This window comes from Scomber japonicus, chromosome 1, assembly GCF_027409825.1.
Source record: "Scomber japonicus isolate fScoJap1 chromosome 1, fScoJap1.pri, whole genome shotgun sequence".
Taxonomy (NCBI): Eukaryota; Metazoa; Chordata; class Actinopteri; order Scombriformes; family Scombridae; genus Scomber; species Scomber japonicus.
In genome coordinates this window covers 14,602,869-14,618,396 of record NC_070578.1, presented here as the reverse complement: position 1 = coordinate 14,618,396, position 15,528 = coordinate 14,602,869, and the positions used below count along the sequence as shown (strand labels likewise).

The following is a 15,528-nucleotide window of genomic DNA, read 5'->3' as shown; positions in this document are numbered from 1 at the left end:
TTCTTTAACAACACATAAAAAAACATGAAAGGTTCTTTGTGAACCAGTAGCAGATTCACTGGGATGCACAAGTACCTGGACGGGAAACCTGCAGCAGATATGCGGATTGTTTCCAGGACACCACAGGCTCTGAGCTGCTGCACGGCACGTTTAGGATCAAACCTGCCAACAACAAAGAATCACACTCAATATGGCCACCATGAATCGCACCTGAGCTTAGATGTTGGAGAGTATGAAAAAAAGAGACAACGTAACACGTCATGCTGTTGCAGAACAACATTTCATTAAATAATGTAGTTTTTCATAAACAGAAAGGGGGCAGACTCACGAGAACGCCAACTTGAAATCATTGGGTTTGATACAGCGGACATAGTGTGGAGTGGTGGCATTCAAAGTGTCCATTAGCATTTGAAGAGAGTTACGAAACTGCAAGAAAGGAGCATCATCATCAACAACATCATCATCATCAACAACAAAGAACATATGCTTTGGATCATCATTGTTATAATCACATGCAGCCTTTTTAATCAATATTAAAACATAAATAGTTAGGATGGAGATCATTCTTATCTGTAGAATACTCTGAAGCCTTCCTGTATTCTAAAAAAAATGACTTGTCCAAATTTGTTTTATGTGACTGACAATACACTCAATCTGTGCAGCAAACTCACTTCTGCCAAAATCTGCAGCTTGAGCCTAAAAATAAACATTAACTGGAGAAAAATATCAACCTGGCAGCCAACAGTCTTCTTGTGCTCCTTTCTGCTCGTGTCACGGCTCTTGTCTGGTTTGATGCTGAGGCGGGTCCGGCCTCCAGTCCCGGGGACCTGGCCAGTGGGACTGGTAGCTTTCTCCTCATCCTGGAACAGCTCCACCAGCAGGTCAAACTGGGAACAGCAGCCCGATAAGAATCACAAACCGCTGATGGCAGCAAGAAACACTGCAGGCAGTATTGATTTACTGAAGAATTAGATCAAGACAAAGCCTTTCTCATTGGAAAAACTTAAATTAAGCTTCTGCACACCCACTGTAGATCACTCACTTGTAAGTAAAAAATGTATATCTATCTTAAACAGCATGCGTTTTCTTGGATTTCTTACTTCATAATGCACATAGGCTCACAAAGCAGGATGACAGCTACATTTCAAGCATTTGACACAAGTTTGACTCTGATTTTCTCTAGAAAAGAACATTACTGCCTTTCATGAATGTATAAATCTTAATATAAATGTCTGTGTAGTGTAGTTTGACATGAGTTAATTAATCTTTTTGACATCAAAGTCAGCTGGAAAAAGAGTAGGTGTTGATTTGTTGATTAGAATTGTTAAACTCATTCAAAGTCAGAGAGTTATAACAAAAAGGTTATGTTTCAGCATATATGACATTCTGCTGTTGCCATATATGACTTGTCGACATAAATTATGTACAATGTATGCCTATCCCTTTAGTAAAGCACGGACATATCAGATATGTTCCATATAACCATGAGGTTATATGAGGAGGATGCTGTTACGTGCGCAGCTTCAGGTCCTCCTGCTGCGCTCAGAGCGGTGCCATGCTGCTTCTTTTGCCAGCGTCATTAAGCAGGACAGCCACAGCCACAAAGGCTTTACGTGCTGCTCGCTCTCAGCATCATTCTGAAGAAATAAAAATACCCTCCTTCCTTTGTCCCTTGTTTTTCATGTCCAATCCCCTTTTCTCCTCCCAGAGTGCCTTTAGTGCTCCCCATGCAGCAAACAAAGGCACACACACACGCACACAACTTCAATCTCCTCAGTGCTGTTAGAGTGATAATAACTCAGTGCCAGAGAGAGACAAGGAAGGAGGAAAGATAGAGAGGGAAAAAAAGAGCTACAGGCGGACCAGCGTTGTAAGAACGCCTCAGTTTACCTTCTGCTGGCAGGGAAGGGTTGTCATGATGAGGACAGAACCAAACATACATGTACAACATGGAGACACAGTGACAAACACAGAAACACAATGACATTAAAAGGAAAAGTTAAAGAACACCCAAACTTAACCCCCCCCCCCCCCAAAGCTCAAGGTCAAAAGCATTTTCGTCCCCATCCGTCATCCATGATACACATCTACAATAAAAACTGAAAAGGAAATAAAACCAGGCAGACTGATGATGAAGATGTAATGAAAAGATGGGATGATGATTTTTACTCAGAGCTGTCTCACAGCACTTTGAGATATATTTCCACTGCATTCATAATATCAGATATGCAGTATTCCTGTGATTGGAAAATGCTGGCTGGTATTTTATCTGCTATCATGATCACAATCCTGGATCACAGTGCATCATGGGAAATCACTGCACCAGGCAATTCTTGAATGCACTGTATTGATCAAGCAGACGTTGGCACGAATGTGAGACTCCTGTGTGTCTATGTAGGTCCCACAGTGCAGTTTCGAGCAGTGCCTGCATTAGGAATATTTAATTATTGGAAGCCAGTCAGACGACCAGAGCACAGAGTGTACTGAGGCTTTAGACAGATAGTGCGCGTTCTCTGCACTCTGTCCTGCAGTCCCCAGAGACGTGTGTCAACACTGCCAAGACTCTGCCAGTGTGGGTTGGCCTTAAGACATTCTTCATTTTTATATTCTGTTAAATTAGTCACAAAAAAGAGGATAACTGCCTCCACGCCTTATACTGAGTAAATATACAATTATGCATGTTCTCACTTTAAGTACAGCAGCTATTCTGTCTCCTCATTTTGTGTTGATGTGTTATATGTTATGAAAATAGTTAGCCGCTCAATATTTATAAAACAATTTTGTCAGTTTGTGTTTTCTGTTGTGGCAAGTATTTATATTTGATACACAATATAAAGTGAGTGTGTGCCAGATAAAGAAAAACAATGCGCTCTCACACACACACACACACACACACACACACACACACACACACACACACACACACACACACACACACACACACACACACACACACACACACACACACACACACACACACACACACAGTATAATGGGATAAGCTTGACAGGGAACTGAAACAAAATCCTAATTAGATGAAATCTCGTTAAAAGATCATTACCATTTAAATCCAATTGTTTAAGTCTCACTGATTTCCATAGCAACAGTCAGACTATAAGTCCATGAGTTTGTGTGTGTGAGTTAAGTAGTTGTATTAGAGGTTAGAGCAAATGATAGTTTAACCCTTACCCAGCTCTGCTCTTGTTGAGGTCTATAAAAGAATAGTCGAAGGTCACCGTGAGCATTTTGGACAAACACACTGCATCATTGTGTGTGTGTGTGTGTGTGTGTGTGTGTGTGTGTGTGTGTGTGTGTGTGCATGTGTGTGTGCATTTGTGTGGAGCCAAAACAGCAGTGAGGATTTAAAGGCTTAGGCCCCTTTTGACCTATGAGGGTTTTACACACTGATCCTGAACCAAGCTCAATACACACACACACACACACACACACACACACACACACACACACACACACACACACACACACACACAAGATGATAATTTGTGTGTAGTATGTGTGTGTGCTTGTGTGCATATAGGTTTTCTAGTTCAACAGCATTTTGCTGTTTGAAACAAATGACATTAATGCTAAAGAATCATTGACATCATAAAATAAAATTTAGGTATCTTTTACTTGTTCCTGTTTGCAAAATGTATTTAAAATCACTGTGAAAGATTTTGTTGCATGCACTTGTTTTACTACATAATAAAAACAACACTGCTTTTATTTAACCCGTTTGTGCTTTTCTGGTAATTATTTCCTGTTAAGCGGAAAAAGAGCAAATCACACTCACATCTGTCCTCTGTGTGTCTTCTTTATCTAATGTGTGTTGAGCTTTGTTTTGAGTAAATAAACCTCTCTGAAAATGAATCTCTTATGTGGAAAATTCGTCTTCACTGCTGGAGTTGACATTATCTTCACATGACCAATGGGGGGCGCTGCTTACTTGAGCCTTCAGGTGCAACTGTTCACTGAGCAATATTTTTCCACACAGACCAGGTGCCACAGCTCTCCATGAGATGACGCTTCACATCACTTTGACTCTATACACTAAAGTGGGCAAAAGGCTCTCTGCACAAACATCTACAGTATAATGCCTCAGTAGGGTTGATTTTTGACTGATTGTATGTAATGTAACATAGGCGCATGTGTGTTTTTGTACACCTCACCTTGCTGGCCTTCAGCACACTGATCTGATCTTCATTCACCGTGTCCTTGTTCTTCTCCAAGAAACCTTCACACTGGTATTCTACCTGCTCGACAACAAGAGAGCACAGTTTGTGTTACAAAAAAATGTGAGGACACTCCAGTTTCCGGTCATCTAATTAGAGACAACAGTTTACCTGCTTTTATGTTCCAAGTCTTAAATTCTTAAATTATTTTAAATCTAATCAGCAAACGTGATTATTTCCACATGATTGTTAGGATATTGTTATAAGTTAACACACTAACTTCGATGTTTCAGTTGTTGGATGGTTGAGGTGTCCAGTGACAGCTCCAACACAAACAATGAGGTCTACAGGTCTGTAGTGTATGTACAGTCCAAACTCCTAATGCAAGATCCTTTTAAAATGCAAACATCAAATCACGGCAAGTGTTTGATCAGATATCCGATTTTGATATCAGGGGACCTCATGGGAAAACCTGTGTTAGTCCTTGACCCAATTAACAGTAACCTTATACTGAGGATTGAAAAACAGACATGAAAAATAACACAGTGTCAAACAGCACCTCATTAAAGGACATTAATCCTATTCCAATATTATATTCAGCAGCACACACCAACACTCTTAAACACTTCACTGCAAAAGTGCCTTTTCTGTGATAACAATAAAAAGTCATCCGTCCTCCAGCTAACCTAAAAATATCTCACACTGCAGCAGCCTCTGCAGCCAATCTGTTCCTAAATGTTATCTACTGAGCTAAAAAGGCACACAGTAACATGAAATACTAATCCTTCAAACCAAAGCCTACCATAACAGCACTTTTCTATCTGAACATTGAGTTGGAGCCACAGAGAAGTGTCACTAAACTATACCTTGTCAGCAAAATGTTGGATAATGAAGGCGCGGTTGGACATGCGTGGCTTCTCGAAGAGAGAACATGTCTTTAGGTGAGTGTTGTATAGTTTCTGAGCCCACGAATCGTCTGAACCTTTAGGCATCTGGTATGGAGAGGGATAAAACGTGATGGAAACGATCAGGAAAGGACATGTAGAACATCTTCTGCTTGTAAACACACCTGCACATTGTAATAATGAATCTGAATAAAACATGATTTTTTAATAAGACCGTATCTATTGTGGGATTCTTTTTTTCTAGTAATGTACAGTAACTCTGCAATATTGTCAGCTATGCAGACCACCTCAAATATCAACAGCCTGTAAAATGACCTTGCAGTAGTTCAGATCCACAGGGAGATTAGTTAGCATTGTTTAGCTGAGCAATCAAAATGTGTAGATGGTGCAGATATGAGTAATATATTTTTACTCTGCACTGGCATTTCCAACACAGCAGCAACCAGAACTAAATCAAAGCTTAATGCAACTTGATTATGGCTGAAAAGAACCTAATGTTTGTCTCCCTCTCTTAACTGTGTCAACTGATGAGAAAGATGTTTTGTGCAATAATTAAAACTGTGGTCTTTGTTTAATGCTGGGCTTCCTTCCTGCAGGTGAACTTTAATATGAACAGTTGGTGTGGGTGTTGAAGAATTGGGTCTAATGTGTGGTTGGAGGCTCTGACAGGTCAACCGACAATAATATGAAGCAGGATGTGGGTGTGAATGGACAGAGGATTCTTACTGAGATGTTCCTCCACCACCCACAAGCCTCTGCTAATTTACATATATGAGAAAGTTTTTATTCCATTACCAGCATTCATAACTCATCAACAATTATGTAATTGTATATTTTAGCTTTAACGACAATGCAGACTCTTATTAAAATATATAAGTTTAAAGAAGTCTTGGTATGACCATTTCAAATTCCTTTTTGTCTCGCCAATAAAGACAGGAAGAAATTTGTGGGTTTTTTTGTTTTAAAGAATGACACAAAAAGTTTAAAAAAGTACCTTGCACTCCTCATCCAACAGATCCAGGATGCCCATCTTGGCCTCTATGAGGTTGATGCAGGGCTGATTGTCATAGAAATCGATCAGAGTCCAGGGGATCTGCTCTTTCATGTACTCCTCCTGCTCCAGCTTGAATACATGCTGTGTACACAAACACAAACAGAGTTGGAAATTTAGCTGCATACTTCTATCAAACAATTTAAACACATCTGTGAATGCAATCCAGGACAGGCTGCTCACCATGTTGAATTGTTGCTGGAGTTTCTCGTTGGCATAGTTGATACAAAACTGCTCAAAGCTGTTGATTTCAAATGTCTCAAACCTAACGAGGAAGAACAGAGGAGTCAATAAGCTGGAAAACATCTTTTATAAGGATAACCTGCTCAAATAAAGGAACGTTAACTATGTTAATACTTTGGAAAAGGATTTGTGATGTTATTTTACATTTCCTAACATTATTCTTCATGGGGGACTACAGTAAATTCATAGGATAGTCTGTGCATTACTTCACTACTGCGTTTAGTCATGGCGTGCACTGTAATGTCTGTTAACAAATTCAGACAAGTGTATCTTATCTAAAAACTTAGACAGGTAAGTTGCTGTCACATTAATCCCACACTCCCACAGACATACCCGTAGATGTCAAGGACCCCGATGAAGGAGTGCTGTTTGATATTGGTCATCAGAGCCTTGTTGACGTGCTCCACAATCCAATTGAAGAGCTTGGCGTAGATATGTTTGGACAGCGCGTCACGGGCATTTGTGGCCTGCAGACGGGGGACGGGCTTGATATATGTCTCCGTGGCGGTCTTCAGCTTCCTATGGCAGAGCCACTGCGCCATGTCCTGGTAGCTCACACCGACCAGCTCGCAAAACGCCGTCAGGTGGCGGTTGTTGGGCTGCAGGAAAAAGATAAAGATGATAAAATTTCTTAAATTCTTAAAGTGCTTTTTGGATGCATGTGTCCACAAAAGGAAAAGCTCAATCTGAATTGAAATCTGTGTGTAGATATTATTTGAAAGAGATATATCTTGAAATATGCCTCTCATAACATAACTCTGGGCCCACAAATGAACAGAAATGTGATAATAAATAGATGAATACTATGAATAGGAGAAAAATGAAAGATTGTTAATCTGTTCTATGTGTGTCGCACTGTCAGCACTATAGTATAAATCTTATCCTCACAGGGATGATACTGCTGTCTGAATCTCTGTCTTTTATCTCCACGTTTCCCAGATGAAGAATAGCAGCCAAAACCTGGAACAATCCCTTCTGATAGGACTCGTTAATACCTGCAGAGCACAAACACATAAACCGACAGTCACATGCGTCTTGACAGTTCTTAAAAATAAGTTAGTATACAGGGATTTCATTTGTGAATATTTGTATGTCAGTAGATTGGATTGTGTTACCCAGCATTAAGAAGGCATTTCGGGTGCTGCAGAGCTCCTTGGTGTCATCCACGCCATCGATAACCGGGCTGCGGCCCTGTCTGGTGTACAGGAAGTCATTTGCACTGCCTGAGTAGAGAAATAGAGGGTGAATAAATTCTAAAAGAAAACAAAAAAGCAGGATGTGCAGTTTTACTTGAAGCAACTTAAGTGGAACTATTCCATTAAAACAATTCTCATTTATTATGAAGACCCATATAAGAAAACATGTACCTGAAATCACGTAATGATGCAATCACAACTTTTACTTTATGTACTGTTTCATTATACTCCATGGCCACAGGGAAAATACTTGGCAATAACGGTTTAATTATCATTCTCAGTCAGTGCTCATAGTAGCCATAGCAACAGCCGTAGCAACAACACTCACAAGAAGAAGTCAGATAGCAGAAACTCAGATGTATTAAAGTTGAAATAAACAACATTCAGCCACTAGATGTCACACTATAGCACCAACATCTCAGACCAAAGTGTGCTTTTTTCAACTGTCAAACTAGGCTGTGTTGATTAAATATGGATCAAGATTCTGTTACTGCATTAATGCAGCTGAACCAGCTAACAAAGATAAGGAAGCTCGGATAGCAACACACACAGAGAAGGAGGTGACTTCATTCACTGCTCAGGTCGCCATAACTCCACAAAATCCTCCATAGAAAGTAGTTATTTGCCGACATCCTGAATGCCATTTACTGTACCTTTGAAATCAAACCCTTAATCTCTGACATGAATTTTCAAAGCAGCCTATTTTCACAGTCAACATGACACCATATCGAGGTTTAGCTGATGACTCGATTTTCTTAGAAAAACATTAAAATCAACACTATACAACAATACGTTAACTCAACTTTAACCACAATCAATTCCTTCATACACATTTTACACTGAATTAAGGCATGGCTTGTTACATGGCTTGTTGCCTGGAAACCAGAGACCACTGACATGACTGTGACAACCGCTCCATTTACTGAGCCAGGAAGTCAGCAGGAGAGGAAAACACAGCAGCTGTGTGTGTGTATGTGAGAGAGGGCGCGAGCAAGAGAGCCAACTGAGTGGCTGTGAGTGACAGTGCCAGCAGTGTGTGTGTGTGTGTGTGTGTGTGTGTGTGTGTGTGTGTGTGTGTGTGTGTGTGTGTGTGTGTGTGTGTGTCATGACTAGGATGAGCAGGTGCAGGTCCACAGTGGGTGTGCTCTGTTTAAAAGCCTGTTCAACCACAGAGTTCATGAGGCCTGCCTACAGGCCTGCAGGGACATCATCTGATAGGTCTACACTGATATTAAATCTGTTGTGTGGCAGAGCTCTTCAGACACATCACTGTGGTTCCTGAAAAGTTTTTAGAAGTGTGTTGGGCGGAAGTAGGAGGGTACCGGGGGTATTTTTAAATCAGGACTCCATCTTGGGTCCACTGCAGTATCAGTTCCTGCAGATACTGCAGTTTAAATAAGACTCTCACTATAGAGACATCAAAAAGGAAATAATGAAACCTTAATTGTTTTGTTGTTTGGAGGGCCAATGAGTCACTGAGATGATGCGTTTTCAGTATTCTGGCAGTTTTCCCGCTGCAGAGCCATTGCAGCTGAGCACAGTGCTTACTTATTCTGTATTCACTGCTGATTTTCTGTAATGCTCTGGTGAAATACTCAAGGTGAGACATTAATAATATGTGTTTGGGTACTGCAGCCCACTTAATCACTCAGAAAAACATAAAAATGATGACGAAAATGAACAAATGTTCGGCTGTTGTTTTTGTAGGTGATAAAGCATAACTCTGTCACTCTGTGTTTGTCAGTGTGTGCGCACACAACCAGTGTGTGGCTACATGCATACTAGCATGATACTTACTCAGTTTCAGATTCTTGAATTCCGGCAGATGAGATGATGCACAGAGCTGATAGAAGATATGATAGTTCCTCTCCTCATCCGCCTAGAAGAAAATATGAAGATCACACACTGTGATGTAAATACTAACAACACACAATTATCACTTATTTATACACATAAATATTTAGTCCTATTCATAGAAGTTGTCTTATTCCAACATATACTCATGCAGGGAAAACAAACTGCATCTGCTTGTTTCTTTATGAGGATACCAGCTTCATAACTGCACAGTGTAACATCTGGAAGCCCCACAGAGGCAGTTGGCGATTTATTTCCTTGCTCAAGGGCATGTGGCCAGATGTTTTGGATCAGATGATAATATTAAGCTATTTCCACACTCATATCTTCATACATAAAGAGAATCAAACACGAGATTGCAACCTGTATTCCACTCATGATGTGGGATTTGATCAGATAGATCATACTGCAAACTGGTATGATTAATACAACTGCCTGGTACAGTTCAAATTATGCAGTCACCTGTATCCTACATTGGTGCAACTACAACTAAACACAGAATGCAAACATACACACACACACACACACACACACACACACACACACACACACACCTAGAAATGGGTGTTACTAGAGCCAAGTATGTGAAAAATGTGACGGTGATTGTAATCAAATTTTTCTGCCAGCATCCTCATTCCCCAACAGCACTGTCTAGCACAACTGTGTGTGTGTGTGTGTGTGAAATATACTTGTTCTTTATCTCAACGCTGCCCTGCAGGTCCCAACCGTGAGCAAACACACCCACTGAATATACACTAAAACTGTATGTCAGGAAAAGTATGCAAACTTTAGAGAAACTTTAAAACAATTCAAAGGGGCTTTACAGAGGAGACAAGACCGAAAAAAGAAGAGAAATAAGAACACAAAGTGCGTCAAACACAAAATATAAAGCTAAAGGTTATAAAAAAGACGACAAAAAAAAGCACTGAATTGGCGACTCTTCTCTGACTTTTTGTGAGACTGTTCAAAGAGTGAGAAGAGAATCTAAAGTAAGGCACAAATTAAATCATAAGGAAGAACATGTTTGAAGAATGTGTTTGTGAATGTGAATGTGTTTGAAAATATCAGACAGAGAGAGAGAGAGAGAGAGAGAGAGGGTGGTTGGAGGAGGAAAGGAGTGTTGCTGTTGGCTGGTGTGACGGTTGGATTGTTAAAGGATGGGTTTACTTTGTTTCCTCCTACTTGTCTTTGTGAAGAAGGAAGTTATTGCCGCATTCTTCTTCTGCTCTTAAGGACACCAGGGATAGACTGACGGTTAATGTGTGCTGGTTCAGCTTATTTTACTGTCCTTCTGGTTACTGCTTAGGTGTGTGTGTCTGACTGACTGCACTACTTCATTCCTTTGAGGATCTCAAGCATATAAAGAGCACTGAAGTATTATAAAGTGAGAACATTTTGGAAGTCAGTTGTTTTCTACTGAGTGTCCACTGCTGGGTTAAAATTGTTGGGTAAATACACAAAAAATATGCATATAGAGGTTTGATGTGCAACAAGCAGCTTTTGATAGAAAATAACTGCCTTTCAGTAAATCAAAATGTAAAAATAATAAAAGTCTACTTGTATTTAAAGTCTAGTGATAGAAAAATACAAAGCAGCAACAAAAGTTAAGTCATTTCATGTTAAACAAAGCTTAACTATATGTGTCAGCTCTAAAATGAGGGAGGGATACACTGTTGAATCCACAAAACACCCACATACATAAAACAAATTGAGTTCTGCTGGAATTGAAAGGTATTTTTGTTTAATAAGATGAATAAGATGTGTTTTGTTGTAATGGTTCAAAATCTGGCAGGAATCTCTCGTTTAAAGATTTTGGTTACAACCACTTTCATGCCAGCCAACAAAGCCCTGAATGTGTTACATTATGGGTGTAGTACACAGTGTTAACACATAACTTCTGACAAGCTTTAGGACTTGTATGCCATCAATAACATCTCCAATGTCAGAGAGCGAATCACATTAGATGGTCGTGACAAACACAGTAACACATCAGAGGTCGACAGAACCTTCAGCTAATTGTGTTGCGCCTGAGAACCTGCAAGAAGCCAGAGTGTAAGGTCAGCTAAAGAATAGCCCGTATTCACGAAGGACATGTTGAGCAACATGCTCAAGGACACTTTAACTGGAAGGAAATTAACTATCAGATAGCCAGGTAATCTGATTGAAGGATGCAACAATGCCACTGTGATTTTAGAATGTGCTCTGAAAAGGCTGACGAATTCCACAACCTGACAATTGTTCATCTTTAGAACAAAACGACAAGGGACTGCAGATGTAATCAAATTCCAACATGTATGTTTAATATTGTACATGTTCCCTTTACAAATAAATTAAAATAAAATAATAATTTAAAAAAAGCTTAATGTGTTGTTTGTCATTTCCATCCAAGAGTTGAGGTCAGAATAAAATGCATAATTGTTGAGGCAGACTGGGAAAAGTGAAAAAAAAGAATATAAGTATCCACAAGTACAACAAACTTGAATGTGGGTTAATTGTGCTCACCTGAAACACCACTCGAGATTTTTCCAGCAGATATGTTCTCATATTGGCACCGATGATACGAAAGCGGCTGTCAAAGCCGATCTCGATGTATTTCCCAAAACGACTGCTGTTGTCATTTCGGGTGGTCTTTGCATTTCCAATGGCCTGAGTGACATGAGAAAACCACAAATGCAGAAACAGTTAATATGTTGTGAAAATTGTATTCAACTTTTGACAGGATAAGGGGTGAGTTATTATTTACTAACCATTTGCAAACTGGAAAAAAGGGAATGAATTCTGTATTTTTGCACAGATTATTATAATAATATAGTTTTATTGTGGTTATGGGCACTATGGTGAAGCATTAGCAGCATTAAGAAACAAATTATTACAGTGAAAATGCTCCTTAAACAACACTTTCCTAAAACAGCAGATACACCAGAATATCTCATACATTTGAGGTTCGACCACACTTGACAACAACACTCGTATGCTTTTATTTTTTTTGGTATTTTTTACTTTATTGGATGGATGCCATGGAAGTCAGGGGAGCAAGAGGGATTTGCCCAAAATCAAACCGAGGATGTATTCATGTGTGTGGTATGCACCTTAAACCATTAAACTATAGGGGGGCATCAAAAGCACCAGTATGTTTTAATGGACTTCTGTTCTTCCACACACATGAGCTGGATCAATATGTCTTGATGGACATTTCCTGCTGAGCTACAGTATGTCTGTAAACCAATCATCTGTGGTCAGCAGCCTTAGTCAATATACAGGATTGATCAATGACCCTGTTGAACTGTAGTAGATGGGTGGGGCTGCATGCATACACGCACACACACACAAACACACATACAAACACTTCCCAGATTTCCAACCAGCCAGCTTTAGAAGAGTTAAATAGTGTGTGAGCTTGCTGAGTTAAGGCCAAACACACAGTCTTTCACTGCAAACAAGGCGTCTTTCAGCAGAGCAGGTATTCCAATCTCTGCCTGCATCAGCCGAATGCATATAAACACCACGCACAAACATTCTGCACACGTTCACACACATACAGGTTTTGTAATATGGAAAAGGCTGATGCAATCATCTCTTAGAGACTAAAGTGACATCACTGTGATGAAATAAAGCTTTCTATTCATTCTGTCAGCCTGACTCTGATTGGCCTGTGGGGTGAATGTGGCGGCAGGGAGGAAAATGATGTTAGCAGAGCGGTTGGAAAAGGCAGGGTGGGGGAGGGCATAGGATGTGGGGAGTAGTGGCATATGGGCAGAAGAGAGCTCTCCAATCCCTCCTCCTGTCCCTATGACTCTACAGGAAGAAATACACAAATACACACTTAAGATCTGTGTTATCACAGCAGAGAGCAGCCGGAGGCCAGAAAGGCACAGTGTGGTGGAGAAACTGAAGGGAAGGGAGTAAGTAAATGCCAAAGAGGAGAGGAGAGAGGAGAGGAGAGGAGAGGAAAGGAGAGGAGAGGAGAGGAGAGGAGAGGAGAGGAGAGGAGAGGAGAGGAGAGGAGAGGAGAGGAGAGGAGAGGATACAATCCACAGTCTTTGTCAGCAGACAGCTTCCAGTCCTCACCTCCATGATGGGGTTGGAAGCCAAGACCTTATCCTCAATGTTGGCCTCGCTGGCGGAGCCGCTGACTGTAGCGAAGTATCTCATGGCGTATTTGGCTGATACAGTCTTTCCTGCTCCAGACTCCCCGCTCACAATGATCGACTGGTTCCTCTCGTCCCTGATACATTGAAAAAATAAGTAATAAGACTGTGTACATCAGAGAGAAAGGGTTTGAGGCCTTAAGAAAAATAGTCATCAATCAAGTGGAGCTAACTGTTGGCTCTGCACAATGTTTTCTTCATCTTGCTTTAGTCAATAATGTGTTACATTAAGCAAAGGTTACAGGTGAGCACTGTGTGTACTATTCCCATACAGTTTAATGGGTGGAGTGTGAGTTAAACAATGCCATGTTAATGCCTTGGGCAGATAAAAAATGATGTTATCATTAACAATCTTTCTCAATGGCTACTGGCAGAGCAGGTGTAAAATACTGCATAACCCTCTTGTTCCTCTGTGCGCTTTAATATCTCAGGAGGGCGCTCTCTTCATTAGCTCAAGGACTGAGACAAATTCCTCAGGCACCGTGGCCTTCTCATACTGTGCCACCTTTCCTTCAGAGCTGGGGGTAGGCAGGCGGGGGCTGATGCAGTTTTTTTCTATTAAAATTGCCTTTTTTTCCACTTAAATCTCAGATTACATCTCCTACCGTCTCAGAAGGCAGGATATTTCTTTCAATGCTCCTTTTCATGATGGCTTTTCCTCTTTGCCCTCAGGTTTTTAGGGGATTTTTTTGCCCTGTCTCTGTTCAGAGCATGATTTGGATCCATGACTTGGATAACTGACTCTAAGTAGTTTATCACAATAGTTTGAGTTGACCTTATGTAAGTCGTGTTTATCCAGCATCTATCATCAGTATGATTGTGGTCAATCTCACTTAACATATGTTAATTAATTAATCTAATAACAAAAAAACAACTAATGCATACATTACATCTTATTTCCTAATATTATGTCTTTGATGTAGAAATTAAGTTCATCTTTTTTAGAGACAAATGTCAAAATTCTCTGTTACCACTCTCTCAAATGAATATTATGATACTAATTCATATTTTCTTTTTCTGTTAGCCCCTTTGACAGTAAACCAAATATCTTTGGAGTGTTGACTGTTGGCTGGGACAGAATTTGATGATTGACATTGTTCACCCGTTTCTGACATTTTATATCGATTAATTGAAGAAATACTCGACAGGTTAATCGATAATGAAAATAATTGTACAAATATAAAAATAAGATCTGAATATACACCATGAATATAATTGTGCATCTGTACACTGCATTTCAACTCCTCACACACAGAGTATAACTTTAAGCTCACAGTGCTACATGATCCCAGACATACAGCAGATCACTGCTGCCAGCTTTAAATGCTCTGTGACTAAAGCAGAAATGATATGAGTGCTGATTAAAGTTGGCACACAGGAGTTGGTTAAATGTACTGTATGTTAGTGTGCGGATGACATAAACTCCCAGGGGGAATCTACAGTTTGGCTCCTGCGGAGAAACTCAGGGTGTGTGTGAGTGATTAATAGAACAAGCGAGTGAGACCACCACATGGCTATATCTGTCTCAGCGTTGACCTACAAACCCAGAAGAGAGAGAGGGAGGGCTGAGCAACATGGAGACGAGAACCAAGACTACTCAGGTAACACAAACCTGGCCATCTGTTTGTAAGCCTCCTCTGCCACAGCAAAGATATGAGGGTCCATGTCTCCCATGTTCTGACCGCTGTAGGCATTGATGATGTCTGTACCGTAAATGGGCAGCGTCTCATATGGGTTGATAGCCACCAAAACGATTCCTACAACACAACACACAGAGGATATAAGCTCACCTATAGTTGAGGGTCTTGCTCAAAAAGCACCACAGTAATGTTAATGAGGAAGGAGCAAGTGCTGCTCTTTCACTTTACCCTCACACATGTATCCTTCAGGTTTCGGAGATCAAACCTGTGACATTCCTGTCATGAATAAAACTTGGCAGGGATTTTGTGTGACACTGTA

The 15,528-nt window shown here is 40.4% G+C and overlaps 1 protein-coding gene across 4 annotated transcripts in view; it reads right to left on the bottom strand.

Annotated features, from left to right (window-relative positions):
• Positions 1-15,258, bottom strand: part of myo5aa (myosin VAa) — a 29,921-nt gene extending 14,663 nt beyond the window's left edge. For all 4 annotated transcript variants that reach the window (XM_053320281.1, XM_053320294.1, XM_053320300.1 and 1 more), the window contains exons 1-14: positions 15,182-15,258; positions 13,490-13,646; positions 11,924-12,067; positions 9,361-9,446; positions 7,487-7,590; positions 7,260-7,366; positions 6,705-6,970; positions 6,312-6,393; positions 6,072-6,212; positions 5,039-5,164; positions 4,170-4,253; positions 732-887; positions 329-426; positions 76-162 (exon numbers count right to left, since the gene is read on the bottom strand). In XM_053320281.1, coding sequence (XP_053176256.1) covers positions 76-162; positions 329-426; positions 732-887; positions 4,170-4,253; positions 5,039-5,164; positions 6,072-6,212; positions 6,312-6,393; positions 6,705-6,970; positions 7,260-7,366; positions 7,487-7,590; positions 9,361-9,446; positions 11,924-12,067; positions 13,490-13,646; positions 15,182-15,243 — 1,700 coding nt within the window. In that variant the 5' untranslated portion in view covers positions 15,244-15,258. The remainder of the gene's footprint in view (positions 1-75; positions 163-328; positions 427-731; positions 888-4,169; positions 4,254-5,038; positions 5,165-6,071; positions 6,213-6,311; positions 6,394-6,704; positions 6,971-7,259; positions 7,367-7,486; positions 7,591-9,360; positions 9,447-11,923; positions 12,068-13,489; positions 13,647-15,181) is intronic.
• Between the last annotated feature and the right edge of the window lie 270 nt (positions 15,259-15,528).